Source organism: Urocampus carinirostris, chromosome 7 (genome assembly GCF_059441175.1).
Source record: "Urocampus carinirostris isolate Australia breed hairy pipefish chromosome 7, RoL_Ucar_1.0, whole genome shotgun sequence".
Lineage (NCBI taxonomy): Eukaryota > Metazoa > Chordata > Actinopteri > Syngnathiformes > Syngnathidae > Urocampus > Urocampus carinirostris.
The window spans coordinates 6,293,048-6,311,991 of record NC_142355.1 but is presented as its reverse complement, the minus strand read 5'-3'; the positions used below and the strand labels follow the sequence as shown (position 1 = coordinate 6,311,991).

The following is an 18,944-nucleotide window of genomic DNA, read 5'->3' as shown; positions in this document are numbered from 1 at the left end:
TAACATCGCGCTAAACGGCTTCTGCGCTGTTCGGGCTGACAGAGGGACAAAAGTCAGTGGGAAGCGCAAAGGAGGGGGACTGGCTATCTACGTGAACACGAGGTGGTGTAACCCCGGGCATGTAAAAACCAAGATTTCTATCTGCTGCCGTGATGTCGAACTTTTGGCTGTAAGTCTTCGTCCCTATTACATGCCCAGAGAGTTCGGACACGCCATTGCTGTCATTGTTTACATCCCACCGCGCGCTGATGCGGAAGTAGCGTGTGACGTCATCCACTCCGCAGTGGCAAAACTTCAGACACAACACCCGGAGGCTGCAATGTTAATCTCAGGGGACTTCAACCACGTGACTCTTGATAAGACACTGCCCTCTTTCGTCCAGTATGTGAACTGCAAGACCAGGGGAAATAGGACTATTGACCTTCTGTATGCGAATATAAAAAATGCATACAGCGCTAAACCACTGCCTGCCCTTGGAAAAGGAGACCACAACCTCATTCTGCTTAAACCACAGTACAAACCAAGAGTGAGGAGGCTACCAACAACCACACGCTCATTTAGAAAATGGTCCACCGAGGCAGAGCAGGCTCTGAGAGACTGCTTTGGATGTACGGACTGGGATGTCCTGCTAGGGTCCAGCAGTGGGGACATTGAGGAGATGGCAAACTGCACTACTGACTACATTAAGTTCTGCATGGACAATGTTGTTCCTATAAAGACTGTACGCTGCTATGCCAACAACAAGCCCTGGATCACGAGAGACATCAAGTGCCTTCTGAACCAAAAGAAGAGGGCCTTTAAAAATGGTGATCATCAGGAGCTAAAACGAGTACAGAAGGAGCTCAAAGTCCAGCTCCAGAAAGGGAAGGAGCAGTACAGGAGGAAGTTGGAGAAAAAGCTGCTGAACAACAACATGAAGGAGGTGTGGGAAGGGATGAAAACAATTACTGGCTGCAGCACCAAGCAGAGTGTGGCTGTGGATATAGATGTGGGGCGAGTCAACCAGTTGAACAACTTTTTCAACAGGTTTGACCACTCCGCCTCATCCTCACCCCTGAGTTGTGCAGCTGTCCTTCCCCCTCCCCCTCTGGACACTAGCATGGAAGACATCCCCCCACTAAAAATAACTTCAGCCCAGGTGTGTGGGGAGCTGAGAAGGCTACGAACCAGCAAGGCAGCTGGTCCGGATGGAATATCCCCCCGACTGCTGAAAGCCTGTGCGTCTGAGCTGGGAGACCCTCTACAGCGCATCTTCAACCTGAGCCTTGAACAGGGGAGGGTCCCTCAGCTGTGGAAAACATCCTGCATCATCCCAGTCCCAAAGAAATCAAGACCAGAGGAACTCAACGACTTCAGGCCAGTCGCCCTGACATCACATGTGATGAAGACCATGGAGCGGCTGCTGCTGCACCACCTGAGGCTACAGGTCCGTCACGCCATCGACCCACTGCAATTTGCTTACCAGGAGAAGGTGGGAGTGGAGGATGCTATATTATACATGTTACACCGATCCCTCTCTCACCTGGATAGGGCGAAGGGGGCTGTGAGGATTACATTTTTGGACTTCTCTAGTGCCTTCAATACCATACAGCCTCTGCTACTGAGTAGGAAATTGACAGAGATGGGAGTTAGCTCACACCTTGTAGAATGGATTACTGACTACCTGACAGGCAGACCGCAGTATGTGAAACAGGGGGGCTGTACATCGGACACCGTGGTTAGCAGCACAGGATCTCCGCAGGGGACCGTTCTCTCTCCGTTCCTATTCATTCTATATACATCGGACTTTAAGTACAACTCTGAGTCCTGCCATGTGCAAAAGTTTGCAGATGACACTGCGATCGTGGGATGTATCAGAAACGGGCAGGAGGAGGAGTACAGGAAATTGATTCAGGACTTTGTCCGATGGAGCGACGCAAACCACCTGCACCTAAACACCACCAAGACCAGAGAGATGGTGGTGGACTTCAGGAGAACCAGAACTCATCCGGTTCCTGTAACCATCAAGGGAGAATGTGTAGAATTTGTCCAGACCTACAAATACCTGGGTGTGCAGCTGGACAACAAACTGGACTGGACTGCCAACACAGAAGCTCTATGTAGGAAAGGGCAAAGCCGACTTTACTTCCTCAGAAGGCTGGCCTCCTTCAACATCTGCAAAAAGCTCCTGAAAATATTCTATGAGACAGTAGTGGCAAGCGCCCTCTTCTATGCGGCAGCGTGTTGGGGAGGCAGCGTCAAGAAGAAGGATGCCTCTCGTCTCAATAAACTGGCTAGGAAAGCGAGCTCTGTTGTGGGCAAAGAGCTGGACAGCCTAACAACAGTAGCTGAGAGACAGGCACTGAAAAAGCTGAGGTCAATCATGGACAATCCATCGCATCCGCTTCACAGCATTATCTCCGGACAGAAGAGCAGTTTCAGTGACAGACTGCTGTCACTGTCTTGTACTACGGACAGACTGAAGAGATCTTTTTTTCCTCATGCCATGAGGCTCTTTAACTCCACCCGGCAGAGTAAAGGCCCACATTAAACCACACCACCTACATTGGATATTACTGAATCTTACTGCATTATGTGTTCTGTGTAGCACTATTTGGTTACTCTATATAACATGCTAAAGTGGGCATTTGCACGTCACACTGGGTATTTGTATATTGTATTCTTTTGGCTTTATTATTGTACTGTTCTCAGCTCAGGGATGCTGCTGGAAATGTGAATTTCCCTTAGGGGATGAATAAAGTATCTATCTATCTATCTATCTATTCAATTCAGGGATCATTGTTGAACTTAAAAATAAATTATACGTTTGCATTATTTAAATTAAAACCTGTTCAGCGGGTATAGTTGGCCAAACATGTTTCCCCTTTAAGTTCAACATGATAGAGGTCAGAATAAACAAATTAGTAAAACAAAATGTTTTGAAAAGAAACACGTGGTGAATTGAAATTTTAATAAAGCGCTTTACACGTCAATGAAGACCGCCCAAAAACTCCCACTAACTAACCCGATAGCAGCATCGGCCATGCAAGGAAACTACCAGCTCCTCGTGGGCATTAGGGATTCAGAGTCTTGCCTAAGGACACTTCGACACGGAGGAGCCGGAGATCGAACCTGCACCCTCTTGATCCCAAGAGGAGTGCTTTACCTCCTGAGCTACTGCCGCCCCAAGCATGTATACAGTAACAGGATCCACAAATCAGGCTACCGTTTGATTTGTTCAACTTACAGAAACTAAGAGGCCTTACTGAAGAGTCAACAACGAGAAGTGCAGTTCAGTAAAGCAGAGCTGAATCATCCAAGACCATCATAAATAACCCAACAACCTCTAAAAATAGTATTGAGTGAAAAAAACAACGCTGAGGGCTGGTTGTGTCAGGTCCTTTCACTGAATTTGACACTGAGGGCTAGAGCTGGGGTCGAGGCATAAGGGTCACCATAATTGGGTAGGTTAGTCCTCATTCATTTCACTATTAGATTAAATAAAGAATAAAAACTAGTATGAGTAATTTCTTGTCTGCAATCAACCAAGTTTGTATAACTGATGCATGGCATTGAAGTCAAAGATTGACCTATCTTTTTTTTTTCCATCTTTCTTGGGGTTTTGGGTTGGCATTTGGACTATACTGGAAATAGGCCTCTTCTTGCTTTTGCCATTTTCATGCTACAGTCACAAATAGAAAGAAAAAATGAGCATAAAGTTACTCTCCACCCCACAGACCCCGATTACGTCTTAATGTGTTCAACAGCCCAAACAGCTTGAAGATAAAAGCAAATAGGCGCAATGGAAAAAAGATTAAAACTCAGTTTTGCATGGGTAACATACACTTAGACCCTTCATAATCCTGTAAAATTCACCTAAAATCCCAATCCAACAAAACTGTTTGAAGAATATCGATAGCAATTTGAAAGGTAACACTCAAATGTTGTCCCCAACCAAAATAATCACTGCAAGTGCTACTAACATTGAGTAATCTATGGTGGAACACACAGAAATCAAAGTTTTTTTTCTCGCCTTAATTTTCTTTTGCAATCGGATGCCTGGAGAAGAGTCTACACTCCTTTTAGCTGGAAAACAGCCGGGACAATAGCATAAAGCCTTACCTGGTCCCAGGTTAAACCTAAAAAACTAAACATTGTATTTTACACATTTTTCTAAAGGTATGTCGAGGCTTTTTTAAAAGTGTCCGTCAGAGACGACTAATTTACAGCTCAACTTTTGCAACCGTGTTTTTTACCATGACCAATTTTTAGACATTTTGAAAGAGTTGTAATTGTTTGACTTCTCTCTTTAGAAGTCAATCACTGTGCACACTTGTGCGTGATAAGTGGATGTAAAAAAGGATCCGGACGTTTATTACGCACGTTTACTTTCGGCTCTGATTTGAACACACATCGTCAATATGCCTATATTTAATGTCATTGGCTAACCAATCAACCATCATTTGAATCGGTCACCACTGGCTGAAGATTAGTGAAGGCATAGTAGGTCATGACTATTTTTTCAGTATAGACCCTTTGTGTTATCGCAGACTGTGGAGAAAAAAAGCTTGCAATTAGTTGAAAGTGGTGTCAATCAAAAGGTCAACAGCTAACACCCATACTGGAACTGATTTTTACTAGTTAACCTGTAAAAGGGAATTATGGGGAGAAAAAGACATTGCATAAAAAAATTATCGAACGATGCAGAAATCTGTTAGCTTTATCGTGTGTTTAAGAGTAAATATTTTACGCTGTTGGATTGTAGCTTTTCCACAATACACCCCTGCGCCCATTCTAAGACCTGGACACATTTCCATTTCACTTTTTGGGCGCTCATACAGCCAGGTTCTCATAAGGTACCTCGAACAAAATTCGACTGAAAATTCAGCTATTATTACCTGGCCAAACAATAATATTTTGGCGTTTCTTGGGGAGGACTAAATCCAGCATTAGGTAGGAGTAGTTACAAGTAACTGACACGGCTCCTTGCCCGTGATGTAGTGCTCGTTTCAATACATCTTTCTATTTTACTTTTGATCGCATGGAAATCAAATAAACACATCTCCTCTCTTTTAATGTAAACAGACAAACTAACAAATTTCAAACCAAAACATGGGTTCTATCGGCATTTATTTGATGCAGGAGTGGCAGACGCAAAACAAAAGCTTAAATGATTCTCCCCAAAATGAAGAGGGCGGGATAATTTTTACTTCTTGCTTAGTGGATAACAAAGCAGGCCATATCTGGTGCCGTCGCTGGGCCAACGATGTGGCGAGGTGGAATTGTGGAAATAACACCGTTATCTAGATCAATGTTTCTCAATCTATGTCCCGTGGAACACTAATGTGCCATGGAACCATGATTATAGTGCCAAAGGAATATATGATTTCATCAAATAATCGAAATCAAACTGAGAATTACATTTTTGGAAATATCCGTATTCTGAAAGTGCTCTGCCTTTAAGAGATTACTTTTAGGAAGTAGATATACATTATTGTATTTCTTTTTGAGAATATTGAGCCTTTATCTTCTTGGCTTTTTACCTCACTGTGAATGTGTGAAACTGGTGTGTCATGCCCAATTTCGTTGTCACAATATGTTAACCCATTTTGTAACAATGACAATAAAGGTATATTTTATTCTATTCTATTCTATTCTATTTAATGAACCCGATTAGAAATTCTCATATTCAAAACTGTTGGATATATGCACTAACCATACCCTCGTTGTGCCAACAATTTCAGTATGAATGACAGAAACCAGGTATGGACATATCAAATTTGCAGAAGTAGCGAATGAAAAGGCAAGGCTCAAGCTCTCTGTCAACTTTAATCTTGTGCATAATTGGCGTTGCAAATAATACATTTTGTCACAGTTTCTGACAGTTATCCATCGTGGAAATTGATAAAGTGAGTCCTTGCACAGGAAAGGTTGAACCCAGACACATCCGCGTGGTAGAACGAGATCAGAATTTGAAATGAACTCCAAGGCCTCCTGAGCTATTCAGGGTAGGGGTTTGGGTGGGGGATGGTATTTAGGATGCCTGAGGATCACTTCCTTGTCTCTGAATATTTGGCATTGGTGAGAACCTGTAAAAAAACAGTTGAGAAAGGAGCAACTGGAACAGGTGTGGTTTGGATCCAGGGGGTCTCACTCGCTTGTATTCTCTACTTTTGTACTATTGGGGGTGGGGAAAATGCCCTATCTTTGGAGGCATCGTGATTGAAGTGAAAAATTCTGAATCTATATAATTCTAAAAATTGGGATGTTAATGTGTCAAGTAAGGCAATGCGTCTTTGCCAGTGGTCACCAAACTACGGCCCGAAGGCCGGATTTGGCTTGCTAACGGATATTATCTGAACCGCAAGATGATGCTGAGAAAAGCATAACAAAAAAAGTCCCTTCAAGTCAAACATTGCATTTTCAATGCAAATAATCACAATTAGTGCTTTAAAAAAGGGAGATATTACTCTTGTTTTTATTTGTAAATTATTATATTTGTATATTTTGTGTGTTTCAAAATCAATTGGATGCTTAGGTAAATGCATACTTATGTTATCTATTTTCCTTATGTATTGCAGAGGTATCGGATTTTAAGAATATCGGCATATACTGTACAAAAAAATGAATACAACAATGAGCAATGTTTTATTCTTCATTCAAACCAATACGGCCGGTGACCCAAAAAGTTTGAAAGACCCCCGTGTTGTGCTGTTGGAAGGCAAACACAATTACGTTCACTGCAACATGTGGAGCGTAGTTGTTTCCCTTAACAGAGTCATTTGTTACTCTCAAGCGTAATCGTAACGTACCGAAAGATTTCCACCCCTATTCATTATGGAACGAGTGTGACTGCAATGCACAATACGCAACAAATTGATAAATGTATAGATTCAAAAGGTTGAAGTTCGACAAACCTCTGGAGCAGTTTTAAATGCATTAAGTTAATAATTACTGACACGCATTGCAGTAACCATATAAAATTCTTAGATTCCGCCTGCCAACTGGAGTTTAATGCGTTTTTTTTGTGTAAGATTTCCAACATTTTACTTGTACATAAGTGATTTTTTTTCAGTGTTTCAACATGTGATAAGCATGGAAGCCACGCACACAAATGGACGCGCATGCACCCTTTGACCACCCCCCCACCAAAACAAAAAAAAAACGTTGAAGAATGAACGGAAGCAAATCAAGTCCAACTTGTTGGATAACAATACAAGCGCCCGGCAACTTTTTTCTGGCACCAAAGCCCTGGGGAATATGCAAATGTAATTTGTTTCAGTATCACTGAGCATATTTTCAAAAAGAGCCAAATAAACACGAAAATTATGTGATCTACAACATGACTGATAAATGTTTAGGATTCACTCATATAAATCATTTAATTCATCTTGAGCAAAGATGGCAAAGGGATTTAATGGTTCAGGGAAGAAAAACAAACAGGTAATCATGGGAGAGCTTTGGCAAACCACGTTAGGGGATTCTAGCTTCATATGGGCTACTGTAATAATTTCAGATGATAAAAACAGGCACTATCATTTGATGGGGTTAAACCATTTATTTCAAAAAACATACTCTGACCCTAAATTAAGCATTGAAAGTGACAAACGTTGTTGAATACATGCAACCAAGCTTAAAATCAAGTATAGACGAGTATGAACACAATACAACCTAAAATTTACAATGTATTTGTTTCATGTCCTTTAAAGTCTGATTTATCATCAAATACATCGAAAGACTTGTTTTCCTTGTAGTGCTTTTGTGTGTTTATTTATATCTTCATTCTTTAAAATCTCTGTTATCATGAATAAAAAATGGTTTTATAATGAGTTATGGTCTGATGCGCGTCACACATTTATAAATACAGTACTCCGGCCTGTGCAAACTACACTGATTTTAATTAAAACGCATCACCGAAAATGCCCGATTCACGCGGGCAAATCACACAATAACCCCCTCCCCACCAAGACATATTTTCTCTTTGGATCTTTACAATTTACGTAGGTAACCATTTTGACTTAAAAATAGTGAATTTCTCCTAAAGGTGTAAAATTTTCATACCTGAATGTGTTCATTTAACCACTAATAGATTGTTTTGATCAAGGGAGAGTTGTTAAAACTTGAGGTTTCTTGACCCTCAATCCTGCAGGCTGTGAACACACATTTCTCACGCCTTTAGAGCAAGCCAGCCGAGATACCCACTATCAATTTTTTTTTTTAAAGTATTTTAACCTATAATTATAACTGATATTTGGTATGTCTTCTAGACTGCTAACAATTGGTATAAATCCCCTTTATATTGGTCCAACCCTAAAAAAATACTAAACTTGGCGACTATAACTATGTGTAAACTCTCATGTCTGAAATTTTACACACGTTGAAAAAAGCGAAAAAAGAACCAGTAAAACCTCTGCAACGTCGACTGCCAAAGCGATAAATAAAACGATAGAAATGGTTGACCCCTGCCTACTTTTGTTAGTTGTCTGTTTAAACAGGAATGCAGAGGAAGACGTCTGGTTTCATGTTAAGACGCACAGCGCAGGTTAATGTGTTTGTGCTGTTTAAGGAGGAAAAAGTATACTGTATATAGCTGACAAATGCCCATTCATGAAAAAGAGTCACAGAAACCTGCATCACTACTCTGTCATAGCTTGTTCTGCAGGGCTAACCTGACAGTCAGGCTCCAATTCCAGATATGACCAACAATAACTAGGGCCCTCAAATGCAATGCACTAATATTGCATTACAAACACCTTCCATCCTCAAGGGTCACAGACTAGGGCTCCAACAACTAATTGATAAGAGATTAAAATCCATGATTCAAAGTGTTGGCAACTAATTAGATTGTGGATTTGTGGTATTAGGTCATTTATGAGCCACCAAATACATTAAATCAATGCAAATAAGACTGCACACCATTCCGTTGTGGCGCGAGGATTTGTAGTACTGCTTTGGTCTGGCAGAGGGTGCCAAGATCGTTCTTACAAAAAGGTTATGTTACATTTTTAAAATCCTAACTATTAAACATTGCGTCATTTACAATAAAATTGGCATGAAAGTTTAAACTTTGGAGTTTTTGACTGTTTCATCGTAAACAAAAGTAACAATTTTCAAGGGAAGAGACAGTGCTGCAGAAATACAGAGAAAAAAGTCTGAAAATAAGTAAATACAATGAATAAAGTAAAAATAAAAATCATGATAATGGTATTTTCAACAGGTTTAAATTATTGAGCATATATAATTTTCATATTGGGAATGTTTATCAAATTCCCGAAAAACAAATTAGATGACAACATTTTGAAAAGTGGGCTTGTTTAATTTTTGATATGCGTTTTGAGGGTTAAAAAAAGCTCTACACATAAACTGAAATGTATTGCTCCCTCTTTTTTGTTTTGTGTGATAAGTCTAAATATATGGTCTTTGGATACGTTGGTAGGAAAGAAATACCTTACATATTTGCTATCCAGTCAGCCAGAGTGCTGCAATGATAGAAATGTAGTGGTTTCAGGGGTATAGGACCTGAAAATGGACTGGTTATACAGATAAACTATGTTCCAAGCTTGGTCATGGAAATAATAAACATAGTGAAAGAAGGTACCATTGCATTAATGTTAATGTATAATAGGCGTCAATAGCATGGTGCCAGCGGACACCAGGTAGACCCCTAGGAATACCCGAGTGGAAAATTTCCGAAAATAGCTTATTGCCAATTTACAGGGAATTTGATTTCTAACTGGCATGAGAAATCATTGACATAATTAGTGTCTTTAAATACAAGATCAATTTTTCCCCCAAAAAATTTAAACTTACCCTCTCTTTAATATATGTAAATAACTCTGTGCCCTTGTACAAGACAAATGTTTTAGAGGTTGACTGAACCCATTTTACCCCTACTTTTAATAATTGCAACCTGGTAATAAACACGACATTAAAGGGGGGTATGTCGGTTGAGGTGGTGAAAGATAAATATTTTCTCTATTAAGTACATCTTAACAATGCTCAACTGAATCAAAAGAGCCCTTGTGCTTTATTTTCCTCTGTGGCTATCTACAATTATCTTGTATTTATCAGAGTTGTTCGGGTGGGACACATTAGGTTCAAGGAATGGGGCTTGGGGGTGAGTGCTGGAGAGTTACAAACAAAAACATTGGGACGAGTATGATGTATTTGTAAGTGTAGCATTAAAATGGTAAAAGTAAAAGGAGGCATATTTCAATTAGAGTCCAAACGCCAAACCCCAAGAAAGATGAAAAAAGTCCATTGCGCATCTAATAAATGCATGTAATTACACGCGCATAATGAATGAGCTACGGTTGCAACTATGACTAAGCGAGGAGATTGCGTCAGAGCGTAAGAAGGTACTAAAATCCAGACATGGGACCAAGTCACACATGTGCAAGTCTCAAGTAAGTCTCAAGTCTTCACCTTCAAGTCCCAAGTAAGTCCCAAGTATTTTTTTCTTGGGCAAGTCAAGTCACAAGTCAAGTCCCGAGTCTTAGATTGCCAAGTCCAAGTCAAGTCACAAGTCATAAAAACAGCGACTCGAGTCGACTCGAGTCCAAGTCACTAAGTCTCAAGTCCCCATGTCTGCTAAAATCCATACAGCTCCTTTAACATGGTAACGAATTGCTATATTATTAGAAATGCGTATCACAATAGTAGCCCTTTGCACTAAACAGGAACAAAAAAAAGCAGTCCAGCTTAATAAGGTTGTTGACACCATAATTGCTAAACCAAGTGTTTTCAAAGCGATTTTTGTACGATGCTTTCTCAATCTTTTTGACAGAACTTGGGGCGAAAGATTTCAAAAATGAAATATGAACTGCTGCCATTCATGAGGAAGACCACAAAGAAGAGTGGGCGGAGGATAGATAGACCAAAACAAGTTTTGGCAGGCCAGACTGCTGTGCTTCACACAGGAGATTCTTCTGTTAGGAATGTGACCCACTTTACATTCACACAAGCATTCTGAGTACATGCGCAGTGAGCAAGCGTGCTTGGTAGGGGGAGGGGCAAATGCCTGTAATCTTGACGTTGGTAAGTGTGCATGTGAGGCTATGGCTCTTGTGTGTGCGCTGATATTGGACAAGCAGGGAGCGTGACAGGAAAAGCCAACAATCCATGTGGCGAATCAGGTCACACTTTGCTTAGGGGCATGGAGCTGCTTCATCTGGACACATTGAATAAAAGCTACCTTTTTTGTCTTCCCCATTTGTTTTCAAATTCAACAAGCATATTTTTCTTCTTTTGAGCTGGGCACTATTCAGTTAAAAGTCAATCACCTATTTGGCCAAAATATATGACCAGTTGCATTAGGCGCTTAGGAATGATTTAAAATGACCTACATTGTTTGAAGCAATTAGTATTAAAAATATATCACTGTATTTTCTGCACTACAAGGCGCACCAGATTATAAAACACAATGGATTAAAAACCACACCCCCAAAAAAGTATTTTACATGAAATTGAGACTACAGTACGAGCTACTGGGTTAATTCCTGTATAACCGTTGTTGGAGCTTCAGTTGGTGCAATGAAAACAAAATCGATAGTCGACGATTGAAACCGCAATATATGAAATGAAATGATCTGCATTTATATAGCGCTTTTCAAGCCAAGACTTCCCAAAGCGCTTTACATGGTGCTTCACATTTCCCAATTGCGGCCGTGCAGCCATGTAAGGCGCTAACCTGCTTAATGGGGGTATTAGGGTTTCAGTGTCCTACCCAAGGACACTTCGACATGCAACACGGAGGAGGCGGGATTCAAACTGCAATCTCTTGATCCCAAGACGAGCGCTCTACCTCCTGAGCCACAGCCGCCCGATATAATGCTTACAACGGGAATCAAATCCTGATCATGGCGGTAAGGGCACTGACACTTTGCCACTAGAACACCAGTACTACAGATAATATATGAAAACGCAAAACAGCTTATCTCATTATTACACAATTTTTACTTACATAGCCAAAAAAACTTATTTGCATAGTGCATTCTGATAGTCTCTCTACATCTTCACCTTTGCATCAATAACCTCTCGGTTTATTATATATACGTACATAAAAACAGCTTATATCTGTTAAATTTGTTTTCAGATTCTTTGCAACGTTATTGACGCACATTTCAACAATCTATTTATACATTATAATGTGTTTTGTCTATCTAGTGACACCAGCATATTTCAGTGAATCATGAACACATCCATCCCTCCACTTTCAAAACCCTTAAGGGTCACAGACAAAAAAAAACAGCAATATATTGAATCGTCAAATGGAAAATAAGTACATAATGAAGATGTGTATCCACCTTTTTAAGAGATGGTAGTGTTACATTGCAAAATTAATTGAATGTATCCATCCACCCATCATCTGCACCGCTTATCCTTAGTATTGTCGCTGGCGAGCTATCTTCGGGCAGTGGGCAGGGGACACCCTTAACTGGTTGCGAGCCAGTTTCAGGGCACACGGAGACAGACAACTTAACTTGCTCACTCATTCATTCACACCTAGGAAGAATTTGGACCGGCCAATCAACTTGCCATACATATTTTTTGGAGGAAACCGGAGTTCCCAGAGGAAACCCACGCAAGCAAGGGGAGAACATGCAAACTCTGCACAGGAAGGCCGGTAGCTGTATTTGATCCCATGACCTCAGACCTTTGCCACAGACGCGCTAAGCACTCAGCTGCTGTGCCTCCTATTTAAACTTAAATCATAGTTAAAGTCTTTAAATCACTAGCCTAAACAACACCAGCATTTGGGGTTTTTAAAAATAGCTCAAAAGCGATGCTATGGCATTTTGGCAAATTTCATAATTTATAAAAAAAACTATGCTCTGTCAATTAACACGAGTGTGTGTGTGTTGTTCTCAACAAATCTAAACTCTTAAGTGTTTAAAATGGTTTGCTTAATACAATGATATAATTAGTGGTTAAACAAATATGCCCATTTAGAGGACTCTTGAAAATGAAAGACAAATGAACTGCAGTTATTGGCATCTGGGTAGAGAAGCAGGAATCAATCAGCAATTATTTAAAGAAAGTAGTGTGAAGCTCATAACAAAATTAAAGCCATGACAACCAGAATCGATCAATTTTGTGTATATAAATATTCATATTTTCAAGTTGTAGAGAAGTTAAATACAGTATCATGACTTTGGATTATTTTTACAAAATAATGCCATCCTGGTCACTACGGTGTTAAATTGCAATCCTCTAGCATTTTGTCCTCTTACACAACTTGATAACGTATATTAAAAATGTTTCAGTAATTGTAACATGAAGGAAGACTACAAATCACAGACTCATAACAAGTCTTTTGAGGCAAATCCCAGGATGCACTTAAAAAGAAGACGTCAATTCATCACTCAACAAAAGACCATTACTCCACCTTTAATGGCCAATCAATCTGGATAATGCACCGATTTTATTATGCGAGTCATATGTGGTTCAAATAACCAAGGGGAACTGCCATTGAGCTGAATTAAGTTGACAAACATAAGGTCCTAGTCACAACTTGCTCATTACAAGGGTTGAATTCAGCCAACTGAAATAAGAATTACTGCAGTTTGCTGAATAGTGACTTTTAGTGCCATTTTGGCCACCAGGTGACCAACTAATTAACACATTTTTAATACATTAATACATTCAGATATCAACATTACAAAAATTTATTTCGGTTTTACATCATTCAAGCGAGAGTGTTTGACGGAGAAATGCTGCAATAACTTGCAAATGTTTAAGTGCATCTTATGAATATTCTAAGACTAATAGACTACCTAAGGGTCAACTTATTTTCCCCCTTCCATCTATTCAGTGGGCTGTGGTTTTATGACTGAATAACTCAGAGCACAGTATTTTAGGTAATTTTAAAAGTAGTTGAACGCTACCCGTTAAGACTAAGAGCAACAGAAATTGTGACCTGAATGGCATGGGCCTTAAGGACTATATAATAGTCTTAAAGCAGTTTGAAACCACGCAGTCACTCCCAATATTATATCCAAGCAGCCAACCTTAACATGTCAAGTGCATAGGTATGTAGTAGACAAAAACTGTACCGTCTCAATGACATGGCATTGTCTCACCAAACCAACATAAGACGAGCAGCGAATTATACATTACACATGCACAACCAGAGCTTTAAGATCAGGGCTGAATGTGCGCAACACGGCATCCATTTGGTGGGTAGGAAATATCTATTACAGGGGTCCCCCCCTTAATATTTGATATTCCACAATGTAAAATAAAAATATCTTACCTGTAACTCACACCAGGCCACTTCTACTGTAGTTTCTGTATCCAAACCCTTGTAGACAGTTTTAAAGGACCCACGCCCAATTTCGATGTCAAACTTCAGGAAACGTCCATCTGGTGATGTTCCCACTGCTTTTGTTTCAGCCTCCTCGATATCCTCTTGCACCTTCTTCTCTGCTTCCCTCTGCTCTGCCTCCGCGCGAGCTTTGGCAGCCTCCTTGTCCTCTTCCTCGACATCTCCATCGTGCAGTACCTTTGGGTCAGCTGAGTTATCCGGCTCGCTTTGACTCAAGTCGGGCATGGACTGTGTCTCCACCACCAACTCAGCATCACAAACATCTTGTATGATAGACGTTTGTTTTGTAGGCACCGCATTCACATTGGAGATGTCAGTGTCTTTCCGTTCCCCACTTTCCAGAGTCTCAGTAGACTCCGCTTTACGAGGCGCACTTTGTTCGACTTGTGGTGCACGGACAACTGTAGCCTGTTGCCGCTGCACCGGGGCCTCTCGTATTTGGCCGCGCTGAGCTGCAGGTATAGGGATCCTACTCGGCAAAGGGAGAGCTAAAGCTGTGGCATTGCAGTCGCTGATGACACTGCGACGAAAGAAACGGTGCTCTGGGTTGCAGCGGTCACGCTCCATAGTGTGATGCCGCCGCCTAACTTCTGCTGGGCGGGATTCGTTTACCATCGAGTCTGAACCAGAACTGGGACCATTTCCACTCTTTGGAGGGGGAGCCAGGAACTTTACCATTTTGTCATCAGGCTTTTCCGACATCCCACACAAGGAGTACGAGGAAGACAAGAACTGAGGAATTAAGATAAAGAAAGTTCCATTTCAGCTAAGGGCTTTCGGTTTAACAGTATCTACAGGCAAAAAAACCTTTTCTTATATCTTAAAGTCTGTCTTTATACGCAAAGTGCAAAGAAGGGCAGAAGTGAATAGGTTGTGTTCTTTGAGAAAAAGTTTGAACACCAGTACAGGGCAAATAATCTTGATGTCTTTTCACGAAATGCCATAAGTCTGCACCACCCATTCTGTAAGACACGGGTAGTAGAAGATTCTGTCAAGCATAAAGACTCCGTGGTGAGGAAAAAGCGCGCACAATTCTCTTGGAGATGCCTGGACTCTGAGCAAAAGCCCACAGGTAAAACAATCCAAACGTGCTGTTGTCAGGTTTTACTGCAAAAAAGGAGAAGAACATAATTCAGGTTATAACACACAATATCTAAAACGGACTACAAGTGAGTTTATATATAAAAAAAAATAATAATCAAACGGACGTTATTAGTTCGGGGACTTGCTTTGTTTTTCTCTCCCTTTGATAATTTTACCATTTCTAAAGCACATATTTTAAATGTAAACATGCTCTACATTAATATTCCGTCTTTCAAGTAAATGAAGACCCCCCCAAAGTGCTTTTAAATGAAGTAGATATAAAATTATAAATAACGATATATAGGTAGCCAGAGATAATGATAGTTAAATATAAAGACGTCGTGGTTAGCTCATTCGCCCAACACGCGAATGGTCCCCGGTTCAACACCGGATGGAAACATATGATGGCCGGGATTGGCGCCACCAGGCCATACTTGCCCAAGACACACCACATGAAATGGTGCCCCTACAACCCTAGTGGTTAAGGAATCCAAACAACCAACCAAACAACAAGAGGCTGGTTATTATACGTCTTACATGTCACATTGAGTAAACATTTTGAATGATCCTGTACTGTATGTCAAATTATCCCTTTTACTGTGCAATAAGGATAATTTGAATAATGGGTGTGGTCAGAGTTGGCAGCCTAGTAAGTGACCACTCTGCCATGAGGTACTTTGAATATTAATAATCATTTGTTGTATCGGTGCAGTCAGTTTTAGTGCCATACATTGCAGAGTTTGGGATCCACAACTTCTAAAATCTGCCTCATTTTTCACAGTGAACAAATCCTGACTAGAGACGTAATATATATTAATTTTTAAAATTCAGATAAAACAAATTACTGTGTGAGAAATCTAATTTTGCTATAACCTAACATAAACCTCTCCCAACAAGTGAAACATTATTAATAATAGAATTATTGCATTAAGTTGTTTGAGTTAAACTATGTTAAGCAGTCACCCTCCAATTGCACCATCATCTTCCTAATATATAACATTTGTCAACTCAACCCGTTTGCCAAATGGACAGCTGCTCTAGAATGCCAGTTCAAATCTAAAAAGAGTAAAGGTGTAATTAAAATGATCACATTGCAATAATCGCATAAGAACACAAGGTTAAGGCTGAACAATCGGGCTGGGGTGCAGTGGGTGTACTTGAACTGTTGAATCTGACACCGACTGTAACCACTAAGCCCATTTTAGCCCGTAGTTTGGAATGTCACCCATTTAAAATGCAATCAATACAAACAATCGATTAAGGCTAATTAAGTCATGCACAGCCCAGCGTGACAAGTACAACACACAATACAAACCGGGCAGAATAGATGGTCGACTGAAAATGTGAATGGAAGAATATTATAACAGCAGTGTTTTCTTTCGTTTCTTATGCGGTTAAAACGGCCATTATGCAGCCATGGGTGAGTCTTTTGTTGCCACGTTTCCCTCAGTTCTTTATGTGACGCCGACTGCAACTTAACATTTTCAAAGAAACAAAGCAAAGCAGCAGTGACCGGTTCTTTGTTAGCTTGCTAGCACTGAGCTGGTTAGCTTTGAGGAGCTAATCCTGATCCCGGCGGCCTAACCACCAGTGAAACGTCACGCCGCGTATTTTCCTCAGAAATCCCCCGCACCTTATACCACCTTACCAAGCAGAAGAAAATGTACTCTAAAATTCATTTTAATGTGCGGCCTTACCGTCTAGGAATCGAAGTTCCATCCCCGAACCATTACCATAGCGCGCCGGTGAGAAGCCGAATTGAAAGCTATGAGACAGGCTAGCAGTGACAACTAGCATAACTGAATTAGCTTAGCGTCATCACCGTGAGCTAGGCGGGTCTTGCAGATGGCCCAAAGACCTAGACCCGCCCCCTTCCCTTCCGCCGCTACGATTTTCGCCTTCATATTTGACAATTAAAACGACGAAAACGACCATTTTAATGACTCGCTGCCAAACGACTACATTCGACCATATTTCACTCACCTGGTGGAAGATTTCAGGTGTTATGAAGAGATAAATAAACGCTGACCTACCTAGCATCCACGACGCAACTGACATTCACCGGAGTTGAAATGACTCTCGTGGAAGAAGTCGTTTGAAAAAGAATACATGGTCGGTATTTGAGTATTAGCGAGTAAGTATATTCCAGTATACTGAAGAAAAATGGGACATTTACGGGAGGTTTTAGAGAAAAAAAATCCCCCAGCAACGCAGTTCCTTCGCTTCGACGAAGAAACGGGGGTTTCCGTCTGCGCATGCGCGTACCGAATGACCTCATAACCACCGCACTTGCCTATTCGAATTATGAAGCACGTTACGTTACATCAAAACGTCTTCGTACGAATTGAGTAACGGGATATAATTTACACGATTTCATTTGCTGTGTTCATGCAGTAATTTGTTTTCCTTAAGTATTTTGTTTCCAGTCATGCAAATACATAACATTTGATCTAAATTGATTTCACGTGACTTTAGAATCACAGCACAAAAACAGGGGGGGCTGAGTTTATTCGTTGTAAGAAATGTTATGACTGCGCGTCATAATGCAGTAAAAAAATAAAATAAATTTTTGATTGTAGTCGAACACCACACTCTGGTGGTAATGTTTGGTAAAAAAAAAACTACCTAAGGACTATCGCGTGAATACTGTATTGGTCGAAAAAAACCTAATATTCAAAGCCCCAGAGTGTCATATTTCACCACTAGTCAGCACTGTTGTCTAATGCAAACGAAAAGCATCCATCCATTACCTGCACCGCTTATCCTCAGTTGGGTCGCGGGGGTGCTGGAGCCCATCCCAGCCATCTCCGGGCAGTGGGCAGGGGACACCCTGACCTGGTTGCCAGCCAATCGCAGGGCACACAGGGACAGACAATTCGCTCGCTCATTCACACCTAGGGACAATTTTGACCGGCCAATTAATCTGACATGCATGTTTTTGGAATGTGGGAGTAAACCGGAGTGCCCGGAGGAAACCCACGCAAGCCCCAGTGTGTCCTATTTCACCACTAGTTGGCACTGTTGTCTAATGCAAACGAAAACCATCCATCCATTACCTGCACCGCTTATCCTCAGTAGGGTCGCGGGGGTGCTGGAGCCCATCCCAGCCATCTCCGGGCAGTGGGCAGGGGACACCCTGAACTGGTTGCCATCCAGTCGCAGGGCACACAGGCTCGCTCATTCACACCTAGGGACAATTTTGAGCAGCCAATTAACCTGACATGAATGTTTTTGGAATGTGGGAGGAAACCGGAGTGCCCGGAGGAAACCCACGCAAGCACAGGGAGAACATGCAAACTCCGCACAGGAAGGTTGGTAGCTGGATTTGAACCCAAGACCTTAGAACTGTGCCGCACACGCGCTAACCACTGCGCCGCCGTGCCGCCATACGAAAACCAATGCCAAATTATCACAGTGTTGCGGCAAGGGTTCCAATCCAGCTACCGCAGCCTCCCCGAGTTGGAGTTTGTTCTCCCCGTGCTTGCGTGCGCACTCCGATTTCCTCCCACATTCCAAAGATGCATGTCAGGTTAATTGGACGGTTCAAATTGTCCTT

At 41.3% G+C, this 18,944-nt stretch overlaps 1 protein-coding gene across 5 annotated transcripts in view; it reads right to left on the bottom strand.

The window, feature by feature from the left end:
- The window catches only part of LOC148362185 (serine/threonine-protein kinase WNK1-like), a 48,793-nt gene extending 31,164 nt beyond the window's left edge, over positions 1 to 17,629 (bottom strand). For 4 of the 5 annotated variants that reach the window (XM_088339596.1, XM_088339599.1, XM_088339598.1 and 1 more), the window contains exons 1-2: positions 17,422 to 17,629; positions 14,234 to 15,412 (exon numbers count right to left, since the gene is read on the bottom strand). In XM_088339596.1, the coding sequence (XP_088195722.1) occupies positions 14,234 to 15,007 (774 nt within the window). In that variant the 5' untranslated portion in view covers positions 15,008 to 15,412; positions 17,422 to 17,629. Of the gene's footprint in view, positions 1 to 14,233; positions 15,413 to 17,085; positions 17,172 to 17,421 lie in introns of those variants that run through there. The other variant, XM_088339597.1, reaches the window with a different exon arrangement.
- Positions 17,630 to 18,944: the final 1,315 nt, after the last annotated feature.